The sequence below is a fragment of the Ambystoma mexicanum genome, chromosome 14, assembly GCF_040938575.1.
Source record: "Ambystoma mexicanum isolate Mex_15411 chromosome 14, UKY_AmexF1_1, whole genome shotgun sequence".
NCBI lineage: Eukaryota > Metazoa > Chordata > Amphibia > Caudata > Ambystomatidae > Ambystoma > Ambystoma mexicanum.
The window spans coordinates 406,868,216-406,880,857 of NC_090940.1; the positions used below are offsets into that span (position 1 = coordinate 406,868,216).

General features: G+C 45.3%; 1 protein-coding gene across 6 annotated transcripts in view; it reads left to right on the top strand.

Moving 5' to 3' along the window:
* BAHD1 (bromo adjacent homology domain containing 1) overlaps window positions 1–12,642 on the top strand; it is an 841,837-nt gene that overhangs the window by 644,895 nt on the left and 184,300 nt on the right. For all 6 annotated transcript variants that reach the window (XM_069637539.1, XM_069637538.1, XM_069637541.1 and 3 more), the window contains one exon: window positions 2,423–2,796. In XM_069637539.1, the coding sequence (XP_069493640.1) occupies window positions 2,423–2,796 (374 nt within the window). The remainder of the gene's footprint in view (window positions 1–2,422; window positions 2,797–12,642) is intronic.

Here is a 12,642-nt window from a genome sequence, read left to right on the forward strand (position 1 = left end):
GGGGGTGGGGGGGTCAGAGAGCTCTTGCTCTTACGAGCCGGCCTACATCCCCCTTGAGTAAGGTGCTTCCTCTTCTGGGTCTTCTTTCCCCTTGTCGGAGAAGCCCCTCTCATGCACTCTTCCATGTTCTCTGGGCGCTGCTGTATTGGCAGGAGCATGCCTGCCTTTTTGATGCTGTTTTCAACGGCGAATCCGAATACCTTTTTGAACGCTTTTCTCCATAGCCACTTCGTCAATATAACATAAATCGTCCTCACCTTCCTACCATTCCTGGTTTGGTTGAGGGGAATATTGTGCTGCCATGATTATAAGCACCTTCTCTGCTCTTGTGGTTTTTTTTTTTTCTCCTGGTATCCTTGATCGCCTTCTCTCACAGCCCAGTTGTTTATAGTTTAATCAGGTAAATAAATACATTTCGGGTTTTTTTTGTTGTTGTTGTACTGAAGCACTCAATTCACTCCAGTTGTCTGATCCTGGTCCTTGACTGACTGCTATGAGCAGACATATATAAGGATCTCTTTTCTCTTTTTTTTTGTGAGGGAAATTATTCAAATAACTGCTCCGGCGCTCGCACTAACTGCTATTTTTCAGGCGGAAATCCACGCGCTGGCGCCAGAGCGTTGAAAAAAGGACCAGGCAAAGCAGGAGCTCCCACAGGAGGCTCGGGGAAGTGTCGCGCCTTAGTTGGATCCGCGTTGTCCTCCCCGAGACCTGAGCATGTTAGTCTGGGCCGGGGAGGTAAGCGGAGATACGGCGGACGCCGCAGCGGAGAAAAATAAGCCGCAAGTAAAAGTCAAATGAAAAACGTTCGATCAGCGCATTAACACCGGCACCAGCAGGAAGCAGCTGGCGTCGGTAAACAAAGAAGTGCCTGACAATAATAAAATCCTCAACTAGCACGGAAAAACGTAACAGTCAAACGTTCTTGAAATATACATAAAGATTCATATAATAATCAAGTTCAATAGCACAAATTAATAAACCGTTCTGAATAAGTCTCTTGCTGTGAGCAGCAAAGAAAGAACAAGTTATTTCTTTTTCAGGACTGTTTATGGGAGCAACTGCATGCCCATAGGAGGGCTAGTATCCCATGCATATGGACACTAGATGACCTTTAGGAGCATCATGGGATATGACGTTCTTTGTCTCTGGAAATGTTATGGACTATAGATGTTCATTAAAATGTTCTGTTTTATGTATTTTTAGTGCACCTTTTGAAATGAGTTTGTTTAATATGAAGGTGCACAAAATACCTTGCTGCTGAGCTTTCTTAATGTGGTTAATTAAAGAAAGAGAAGCATAATGTGAGCCTCCAGTCTTAACATAGAATCTATTATTTGTATTGCTGTAAATATTTCTCACCTCCTGATATAGCTCTTGATATCAAAAGAATGGCAGAAATACAGTGCAAGATGTTCAGGTGTAGGTTCCAATCCAAATAGAATATACACTTTGTTACAGTTGTTAGTGTTGATGGTTTTACATGATCTCAACACACTGCTTCAATACTAATCATATATGTTATACTCATATTACCCATTGTTATGTGTTGATGCTAAAGGCTCAGAAGTTCAAATGTGAAAAACACAGTGTTATCCTTGTGTTTATCGTGTTGAAGTAATTCAGGTACAATAAGAATGTTTGTCCAACAGTATAGACCATTCTTTGGAGGAACCCTGGCTCAAGAGTTGAGGATATGTGAGTAAAAAGGAGTGTTCTTGTACAGGATGCAGGAAAATGTTTCTACTTTGGTACGTCGTCCCAACAATGTATTTAATACTGATGAATGAGAAAGTGTTTTGAAAATCACCGATATATTACTTTGTTTTTACTAAATTGAACAATAGCAAGTGAAAGGTTTAGTTAAGTTTGATTGTATGGCCAAGAAGAGCCGACCGGAAATAGCAATCCAAGCTTACTTAGTGTCCTCAACCATAATTCTAGTCTGAATTCTATTGCTGAGGACAGACCTGTAGAGATTTGCCATTCTAGCCGCTCTTGCACTATATGCTGCAATGAATTTCGTATAGTGCCATCACTGCCAATATATGAAACTCCACACAGTGTGGCCGGGAAGGAGAGCAGAGGGTTACATTTGCTTGCCTCATCTATGTTGATTAAAATTAGGTATTGGTATTTTTTTACTTGAGGTTGAAACTAATCGAAAATGGGTCTTGGTAAAAGAATTGACTTAACATGATTAATTTAAGATTGGGAGACAAGTGCTTGTCACGTTCTAATAGTGCCACAGAAGTTTCACCTAACCGGGAGGGTAATTAAAGTGGTGATACTTTATATAAAAACCTGAATTGGGAGATCTTTAATCGCAGGTCTAGTGTAAATTCTTGTTTTGAATTTAAAATATTATATTGTGTTCGTTTTAGTTACTAAAGTGAACATTTTACATTTGTCTCCTTCACAGAAAGCTGCAAATCTGTGGACCAACTTGGCCTACCAACTCCACCAGTAGGACATCCTATGTCTCCTGCTCACCCTCTTTCAGGATGTCCTGTTCCCAGTGTGCCTCCTGCTGCAGAGCCTGTTCCCTACCTACAGACCCCCAACTCCGAACCTCAGATAATGGCCACACTAAAGATGGCACGCGAGTGCCCACAGAGTTCCAAACCACCGAGCGGTTCAAAATCTGGCTACCGCAATACGAGCTGTGTTCATTCTGCGGACAGTAAAACATCTAGAAGCCGTGCTCATCCAAAACAGCAAAGGATCAGCAGAAGAAGAGCAACCAATGGTTGGGTACCCGTAGGGGCATCATGTGAAAAAGCAGTTTATGTTGTGGTAAGTGCAAACACATTTTTTTCTCTATAATGGATGGTATTTCGGTTTGCAGATGATATTTTCTTTAAAATGTATTTCTTTTTTTTGTTGAAAACTCTTTTGATTTTAACAGATAACGAATAAACATTGCCCACCTACCCCTCCCCCCCCCCCTGCGACGATCATAGTCCCTTTATCCACCTTTCTGAACGGGTTAAGAGTCTACAGTCAAATCAAATCCAGCAGTCTCAATCGCTGTGGACACCACATCACCTTCAAATCATCTCTGAGAACATGCAATAATTCCCCCCAATCCGCCGCAAAGCGCTGGATCTTATCGTCCATTGTACGGCCATTCCAAGGCCACAATTTCCCACATTTTTCAGAACCAGTCTTGGATCGCAGGGACCTCCGAGCCCTTCCAGCTTCGGGCTATTAACAGCATTGCGGCAAGTGTCATTATAATTTTGGCCTTTTCCCTTCCTCTAGGTTCCCCCGCTTCCAGACCCCCCCCGGGCACCCAAGAGAATCTGTGCTGGTGACCTTTTGTCTTCTAGCCCGAAGGCCTGCCCCTGAACCTCCCGTATTTCCTCCCAAAACGAAACTATTCTTGGGCAACTCCACCAAATATGCTCCGCGGAGCCCACCATCCCACAACCCCTCCAGCAGAGCCCAGACAGTGTAGGATAGAACCTATGAAGTCGGGCAGGAGTGTAGTGCCACCCGAGTAGAATCTTATACCATGCCTCCTGTAGATGGGGGGGCCCTGACCAATTTAGGGATCCTTCTCCACAGCCTCTCCCAGTCCATCCTGCTGATTTCATACCCCAAGATCCACTCCCACTCCCGCATGTAGGCCCATTGTGCCCCCACACTCGCGCCGATCAGAAGCCTATAGATATTGGAGATGAGGCCCCTTGCCCCATCATTGGTGAGCAGGAACTTTTCGAAGGTTGTGGGATCTCTTGTGGCAGCCTTCTTAACCCCTGGTTGTAATACCCAATGGCGTATCTGCGCATATCTTAGCCTCTCCCCTTCCTGAACCGCAAAGTGCCTCTTACAATCGTGAAAGGGTAACACCCCCTCCCCCCAGCAAACATATCAGATAATGTCTGACACCCACCCTCTTTCCACCTCATAAAAGCACCCCTCTCCATGCCCGGTGTGAAGTCTCCATTGCTGAATATGGGGGTGAAGGGGGACGGGAAGGAGGTGGTCCCCGCGGAGCTCGCCAACCTGTCCCAGATATCGGCCAGTAATTTAGTTATGGAGCTTTCGTACAGGTGCCGGTGCCTAGAGGGTTTCGGGAGCCACAGAATTTCTGCTAGGTCACAGTGCGCTACAGCCCTATCCATCCGCACCCACAGTTTGTCCCGTGACCCTTCCTCCCCCCTCAGCCATTCCCTGATAAGTCGCAACTGTGCTGCCTTGTAATACCGCCTAAAGTCTGGCAAAGCAAGACCACCCCCGCTCTTAGGAGCCATCAGAAGTTTGACACTCACCCTAGGTCTTTTCCCTTCCCAAACAAAACCCTTAGTCACTGCTCCCAACTCCCTGAAGTAACTTGCCGGTACCGGCTGCCGGACTGCCTGGAAAAGATACAAAAGCCACGGGAGTGTAACCATTTTGACCGCTGCTATCCGCCCTATCCAGGACACCCGTAAATCTCTCCACCGCTGGAAATCCCTCTTGATTGCTTTGAGGAGCGGGGGAAAATTCGCCGAGAACCAACCAGCCAACTTCGCCGTAATCTTGACACCCAATTACCGAATCCCACTCGAGCTCCACAAGAAGCTAGTATTCGCTCTCAGGCCTTCCCTCTCCGCCCCCTCCAACGCTAAGTTCAGCACCTCCAATTTATAAGGGTTAATTTTTGGCCCTGAAGCTGCCTCAAAGGTCTCAAAGAGGTCCATACATACCTGCAATGATTCCCGTGGGGCCGCGAGCATGAGCAGCATGTCGTCCGTAAAAGCTGCAACCTTGTGCTGCTCTCCTCCAAACGGGACACCCCGGATCTCCTCCGTCTCCCGGATTGCTTGAAGCATCGGCTCCAGATATATCGCAAATAGTATTGGAGATAGGGCATCCCTGCTTTGTCCCCCTTTGCAAAGGGATCTTTCTAGAGGCGACCCCATTTACCATCACTCTAATAGATGGCGCCTGATAGTTGGCTTTGACCATTGACAAAAAGCCACCCCCAAAGCCCATCTTTTCCATTACTCTGAAAAGATATGACCACTCCACGAGATCAAAAGCCTTTTCGGCATCTAGGGCCACAAGGGCAGCGGGAGTGTGCGTTTTCTGCACTTTTTCGACAATGTGGGCCACTCTACGGATGTTATCTGCGGTCTGTCGGCCCCTAATAAACCCGGCCTGATCGGGGTGTATCATCTCCGGGAGGATATAGTCGAGCCTGTTGGACAGAATCTTGGTGTAGATTTTTGCATCAAGATTAATCAACGCTATGGGACGATATGAGGCCCTCTCCTCTGGGTTTTTATTAGGTTTCAGTATTAATGACCTTGGCCTCCTCCATGGAAGGGGAAATTCTACTCGTGAGACGAAAAGAGTTACATAACAAAGTGAGGAGTGGGGTCAGCTGTATACTAAACAGTTTGTAAAAAATAGCCGTATAGCCATCCGAACCTGGCGCCTTGCCAGATGGGAGAGCTCTTATCACCTCTCGCACTTCTTCCTCCGTGACCTCCCGATCCAAGGCTTCCCTCGTCTCCCGGCTAATCTCCGCTAAGTGGATCCCCTGGAGGAACCCTTCCTGCCTGTCGTCTGGGGGATGCTGGGAGGTAAAATGTATTTCTAATTGGAAGTCCCAAGAAAAGAATACAAATGTATTTTGATAGTCCAAGTTTAGGAAGCCATAACGATATTTATAATGTGGATTGGGGCCTCTTTACTCGAGGAGAGCATAGAGTACAGGGTCACCAAGCTATCCTTTTACACTACTCTGGTGATTAACCTATGTGAAGAAAGAACAAAAGAGTAAAATTACATTAATTCAACGTATGCAGAGATCCAAAGTTTCCCAATTCGACGAACGAGAAAGCGTATCCAGTTCCTTTTTTACCTTGAAATTCTGAGTCTTGTAGGTTTGTCTTTTCCCTTGTAAATGTTGGATTATAAGTCCCAAAATTCCAAGCAAAAATCGCACTGGATGTCTTTCTCATGCATGCAACTGGAAAACTGGAGAGGTCTGCATCTGTATAATTAGTTGGAGGGTAACTTGATCATGCTTATATTGTTGTTCCAATAAAAACCTGCACAAATACACTATAATACATAGCGCTATGTAGTTCTTAGAAGATCCATTCTGAGTTGGACAGGTTCTTCCCCCTACAATTTGCACAAATAGAAAGAGCAGCCAGGCTAGTCACTGGGTGGTACTTTAGCCCTAATAATATTTGAAGTGCATTATGTCAAAGCAAGCTGTGACAAATCCTATGGCTCCTTCACTAAATCCCTGCCCAAGGTCTGCTCCCAGGTGGCCAGGGAAAGGCAGGCGCTTCCTGATCCGGACCTTGGGGGTGGTGCACTGCAGGAGGATCACCTGGGAGGTGACCAGGCCCAGGGTGCTGTGGAGATCCTGTGGGATGAGACACAGTATTTGTCCTTTAAAAGGGAGAACCTTTTAAATTTGACAGAACAGGTAATGGCTTATTGTCATTATGATGTATGTAAACCAAATGGAAGATCTGTGGCCCCGGGCACAAATGCCATAAAACTCCAAAAACCCTTAACGGAAAGACCCTTCAATGTATTTCAGGATGCAAATCCTCCTTACTCCCAAAGGTATAATGGAAAGGAATTTTGAAATATTGCCTTAAATAAACTGTCTTCCTCTATAACAACAAATTCTAATCGTTTATCCTTAAATGAGTCTAAGGCAAATAAATCTACCCTTAAAACCAATAAGTCGTTAAAAAGAACTGATTTTGTTGCTGGGGACTAAAAGTCCAATAATCCCATAAGTACTGGGGCGAGGAAGAGGACTAAAGAGTCATGCTGTATTAGTCAGGCAATTAAACCTAATAGCCCACACATGAGGGAAGCTGAGAGACTTAAAAGGCCCCCTCAGGTGAAGGCAGTTGGAAGGAGTTGGAACTGTGGCTGGAGTGTATGCAGTAGAAGCAAAAAGAAGGCAGTGTTGGCAATCCAGGCACAAGTGGGGGAACCAAAGTGACTCGGGGATTCTGATGCAGCAGATTTCACCTGTTTATCCTGTGAGGGTCATGTTCCCCCAAACTCTGGTGTGCAGAGGCTGCGCAGCGGAAGGCATGCAGGAAGGCTACCTTTCCCCGTGTGAGCCTAATTGCAGAGATTGCACAGCAAGAATAATGTCGAAGACCGATGCAAGCTGCTGTTGTGAAGCCGTGGGTCTCAGGAGCGAGGGGGCTCGTAATTGAGTGGCCGGACCGAAGACTCCTTCAGCGAGGGCGGGTATGGGTCCCAAGTGAAGCCTTAATTCGTAGAAGTTGTGCAGCACATGGAGAAAAGGATACAGAAGCCGGTGAGTCAAACCTGGCGTTCTGATTCCTTGCACAAGCACTGCTGGCAACAGTATCAAGCTTAATAATCACTTGCTTAAGAATAGAAGCGAGACAAAGTTGTTTGAGTCTTTAACAATGGGACACTTGAAACGTAGCAGTAGCGTGTGATTAGGTATTTTATTTTACTTGCGTGAAGAGCAAAAGCCACGGAAAGCAATTGTTAACCTTTATAACTTTATAAAACCTATGAAGAAGTTGTTGTGTGTTCCTAATTGTGATTCCCAGAGAAGATTAACCTCTGAAACTTTATTAACACAGACAAACATTGCTTTTAACGAGAAGTCAAGTGTTGAAACCGTGTTATTTGAAGTTGGAGAGAGCAAGCATTGCCCAAACCAAGAGTCAACTGGGTATTCCCCAATTAAGACTGAAACTAGCCTTTCCCAAAGCCAGGGAACAGTTTAAACATAACTGAGCCACGTAGAACTTCAGAATTGCCTAAGATACAAGTGTGCAAGCATTATCTGAAACCAAGAGAGTGGCACCAAAGCTTCTGGGTAATTATTCTGGCTAACAAAGGGATAAAGGCATGGTCGGGCAAGGGAAACTGGCTGCTTATGAATATTTTATTGCAGTTGTTACAACGATATTGCCAAAGACAGTAGGAGGAAGCGGGAAGTGTGGTCTAAAGGCAATTCTAGTTTGTTATTGATTGCAGACAGAAAAGACTGAGGCTGTTCTTCTAAAAAGGAAGGTTCGGAGGAAGAGTGCCTTGCCGCCTTAAAGGTGATGAAGTACCCGAAAGTAAATCTTGTCATAACAAGACACAAAGTACTAAAGCTGTGGTGGTGTATTTGGTTATCAGTAGATGCAAGACTTCAGCAGCACACATGAAGTGGAATGCTATGAGGCAAAGGAGTAGGTCCTCATGGTGAACTGTTGTTGAAGTTGAAGTGGAAGTGCTGTGTTGTCATCCTGACAAAGGTGCCTCCTGTGATTTCTAATCTCATAAAGAGAGAAATAACTGTTAATCATGAACTGTGTTTCAGTAACATTTACAGAAGTTGTATTTCCTTTGAATTGTGATAATTCTTCTTGTACAACTAGAAGTTGTGGCAAAGCATTGTGTCTGGGAAGGACTTTGATGCTATTTTGGTGAAGTGGAAAGTCTGATCACCATGAGAAGCTTTAAGCTTTTCTGTTATTGGAACTTTGGTTAACACTACTTTACTTTGACATTGAAGACATAAAGAACTGAATTGAGACTCTATTACATACATGGATTTCCTTGTTTCTTTTTGTTGGACATTAGAACTGGGTTTGCCTTGAATCCGAGGGAAAGGGGGTTCACCCAGGTTCCTAAAAGGTTATCAGAAGAGACGGTGAATATATATCATCATTGATGTTATTTGAATTGCCATATCATTTCTTTGTGTATTTGATGTAAAAGTGGGAGGGCCAGATATTCTGTTAGTGTTCCCCTTTAGTTTTTTATAAGCAGGAAAATCTTTGCCGATAGTGAGGCCTTTGATAACATTTATAATTTACTAAAATTGCATATTTTGAACAATTATCTAACAGTTGTCTGCCTTGCATTGCTGACCCCTCACATATGTCATTAGTAGTGGGATGTAACTAGCTTGATACAAACTGGAGGCCCACAAAGAAGTGGGGGTTTATAACTCCCGTATGAAATTAATAATAGATCCAACATAGGGAGAGGAATTTGTGGTACATGCAAAACCGAAGTGTACCATTTTTCAGATTAAACAACAAATAGTGACTAAAACCGCCCTTCCCCTCGAGCAACAAAAACTGTTCTTCCGCCTGAGACCTTTGTCCAACATTAAGCAAGTATCTGACTACCATTTAAAATCCTATACCCAGCTAACTTTAATCCTAATACTCAAAACAAGAACTTTTCTTTCCCTTTCACCTACCCTGCTTGATCTTAACATCAGTGGGCCTGAGGATATTGTGACAACGAGAGAAGTGGAAGCTGAAACACCTATTGAGGTAGAGTCAAGGGCTCACCTGAGAAGACTTGGAGGAAGACTTCTTCTTGGATGGCAACTTGGTTTTCTTCTTTGCTGTGCGGGTCTCCTGGAGAAAGGGGCGAGCTTCCTCTGACACCACCCTGCTAGTACTAGATATTCCAAGCAGGCTGACACCGGGGATACTGCCCAGAAACAGGAAAAATTTGGATGGGGATCAGGATAGGGAGGCACATGGGAGAACCGGGGACCAAGAATAGCAGGCAGCCAGGAAAGAGGAGGAAACCAGAGAAGGAAGATGGGAACAAGGACTATGGAGCGCTGAGCTGGGGAAGCACAAACCAACTGGCAAGGCTACTGAGTGTTCTGGAAAGGTAGGCTGTTTAGTGTTCGCAGGTATCTTCTTGTACTTGTTTCAGAACTACTCCAATGGCGTACTCTGAGGCATCGGTTTCGACCAGGAAGGGTTTAGACACATCAGGTTGACAAAGCACCAGTGAATCTTCTCTTCTGCAACTTAAAGGCTGTATCTTGGGAGGAGGACCAGACAAAAGGCGTGTTCTTTTTGAAAAAGGAAGTAATTGGTTGTACTATAGAGGAGAAATTAGGAATTCATTTCCTATAAAAGTTAGCTAACCCAAGGAAACACTGCACTAATTTCACTGTAGCGGGTGCTGACCAAGACATGTAGCGCAGGTTTTAGGGTGATCCATTGAGATGCCCTGAGGGCTGAGTACAAAACCTAGATATTTTACAGTGGTGACGTGAAATTGGCATTTCTCTGGTTTAGCTAGCAAGCTGTTTTCGCTTAGTCGCTGTAATACCCTTGTTACATTATCTTGATGCAAGGCAGGGTCATTGGAGTAAACCAAAATGTCGTCCAGGTAAACTATCACAAAGAGGGACAGCATATCGGAGAAAATCAGATCCATGAATCACTGGAAGATTGCAGGTGCAATAGACAATCCAAATGGCATAACCAAATGCTCATAATGGCTAAAGGCAGTCCGAAAGGCAGTTTTCCATTCATCACCAGCCTGAATGCGAATAAGGCGATGGGCCCCCCTCAGATCCAGCTTGGAAAAAATAACCACTCCTTGGAGGGCCTCCAAAATGTCGGATATACGAGGCAGGGGCTACCGGTCCTTCTGAGTAACTTGATTGAGTCCTCTGTAGTCCAGACATGGGCATCATTCATCCGAGTCTTTCTTAGGCACAAAAACAAGGAGGCCCCGGCTGGAGACTTCAATGGTCGGATGGTACCGTTCTCCAAGTTGGTAGTCAGGTAAGCCTTGAGACCCTTCTTTTCTGGAGTGGACAATATAAACAACCTCCCAAATGGAATAATGGCATCTTCTGCGGTATCAATAGCACAGTCCTGAGAATGATGTGGGGGTAGCGACTGAAAAATGGCACTGGAAAAGACGTCTGCCAACTGCTGATATGCCCAATATGGCAAGGTAGTATTCTCGGTCTCGGGTTACACAGATAAACAGTGAGAAAGGCAGTATTCCGATCCCAGGAACAGAGATCCAGCAGCCCAGTTAATATAAGGGTTGTGGCGATGGAGCCAGGGCATCCCCAGTACCACATGGTAGTGTGCCGCCTTGATAATGTCAAAGCTGAGGAATTCCCGGTGATTATTGATGAACAAGGAAAGTCCCTTGGTTTGTTGAGTAATGGGTCCGGAGGACAATGGTCGTCCATCAATGCCTTCCACTGCTTTTATTTGTTTAACCTCTCTGGGGATCTGATTTTGTCGTGCCCTATCATCTAGAAAGATCCTCATAGCTCCACAAGCGACCAAGGCCAGGGCTGGATAAAGTTCCCCCGAGGAGGATGACTAGGAAACCTGTAGGTCCACCAAGGAAGAACAATGGGAAGGACCCAGTGAGGCTGAGAAAAAGGAGCAGGTATCAACCTCCTGAAGCTGGGCTCCATTCAGGATTGGGAGCTAGCGTTTTCCAAACACCTACGAGGAACAATGGGACAATTACAAACCATATGCTTTGATGAAGCACAATAGAGGCACAGGCCGTTATCAATTCATCGATTTCTTTCCTCCGGGGTGAGTACCTCGTAAGGCATCTATGCATGGGTTCGGATGGCATCTATGCATGGGTTCGGATGGCTTCCCTGGGACTCAGGTAGATAGGAATAGGTTTCTGAGTGAGAGGATGGTGGTTTTTCTTTTCAGCCTTCCTCTCCTGAAGACAGTAGTACATTTGTAAGGCCATGTCCAGTAAAGCTTGGAAAGAACTAGGGCGGGCAACACGCACCAGTTCATTCTTTACTTCTTTGTTTAAACCTCTTCGGAAAAGGGTAAAACAAGCTTCGGCTGACCAATCAGCCTCTTTAGCTAATTGCTTAAACTTGGTAACATAGGTAAGCATATCCTGATTGCCTTGCTGGAACTCTAGCAACTTTTCTTGAGCAGAAAATACCTGGTCGGGTCAATCAAACATAGCCTTAAATGCTGTGATGAATCCGTCATAGTTACCCAATATTGGGTCCCCCGAGGCAACCATATGGGTGGCCCAAGCAAGGGCATTGCCCACAAGGTGGGAAATGATCAACCCAATCTTAGCCCTGATGGTGGAATAGTAGTAGGGCTTGAACGTAAAATGCACCAGGTAGGAATCCAGAAAAGAACATAAAGTTTTAGGTGCTCCCTCATACTTTTCCACGACTCCTAAGGATGCATTTTCCTGCATCACATATTCCCTGGATAGTACCAATTGTCTCAAGGCTGTGTGCTCAGCCTTTAGGTTCTGTACCTCGGTAGACAACTCCTACATACCCTGCAACAGGTCCTGGAGTGAAGGCTCCATGTCCTCAGATGAAAGTGTCTGGTGGCGTCTCAAACTGTCAGGTTTTGTGGACAAAGAGACAGGGCTCACCTGAAGAGACTTGGAGGAAGACTTCTTATTGGATGGCAACTTGGTTTTCTTCTTTGCTGTGCAGGTCTCATGAAGAAAGGGGCGAGCTTCCTCTGATGCCACCCTGCTAGTACTAGAAGTCCAAGCAGGCTGACAGTGGGGATACTGGCCAGAAATAGGAAAAACCCCAAAGAGGGGAAAAATCTTGTAGATGTTGTAGTGGAATACAGCAGGCAGCGATGGATAACCGTGTCCAAAACAAGGTAATTAGCGGGAACAGCAAGCACAAATTTGAATGGGGATCGGGATAAGGAGGCAACAGGGAGAACCGGGGACCAAGAATAGCAGGCAGCCAGGAAAGAGTAGGAAACCAGAGAAGGAAGATGGGAACAAGGACTATGGAGCGCTGAGCTGGGAAGCACAAACCAACCTGCAAGGCTACCGAGCGTTGAGATGCGAGGTTGCAGACTCCTCTGGCGCATAAATTACTTC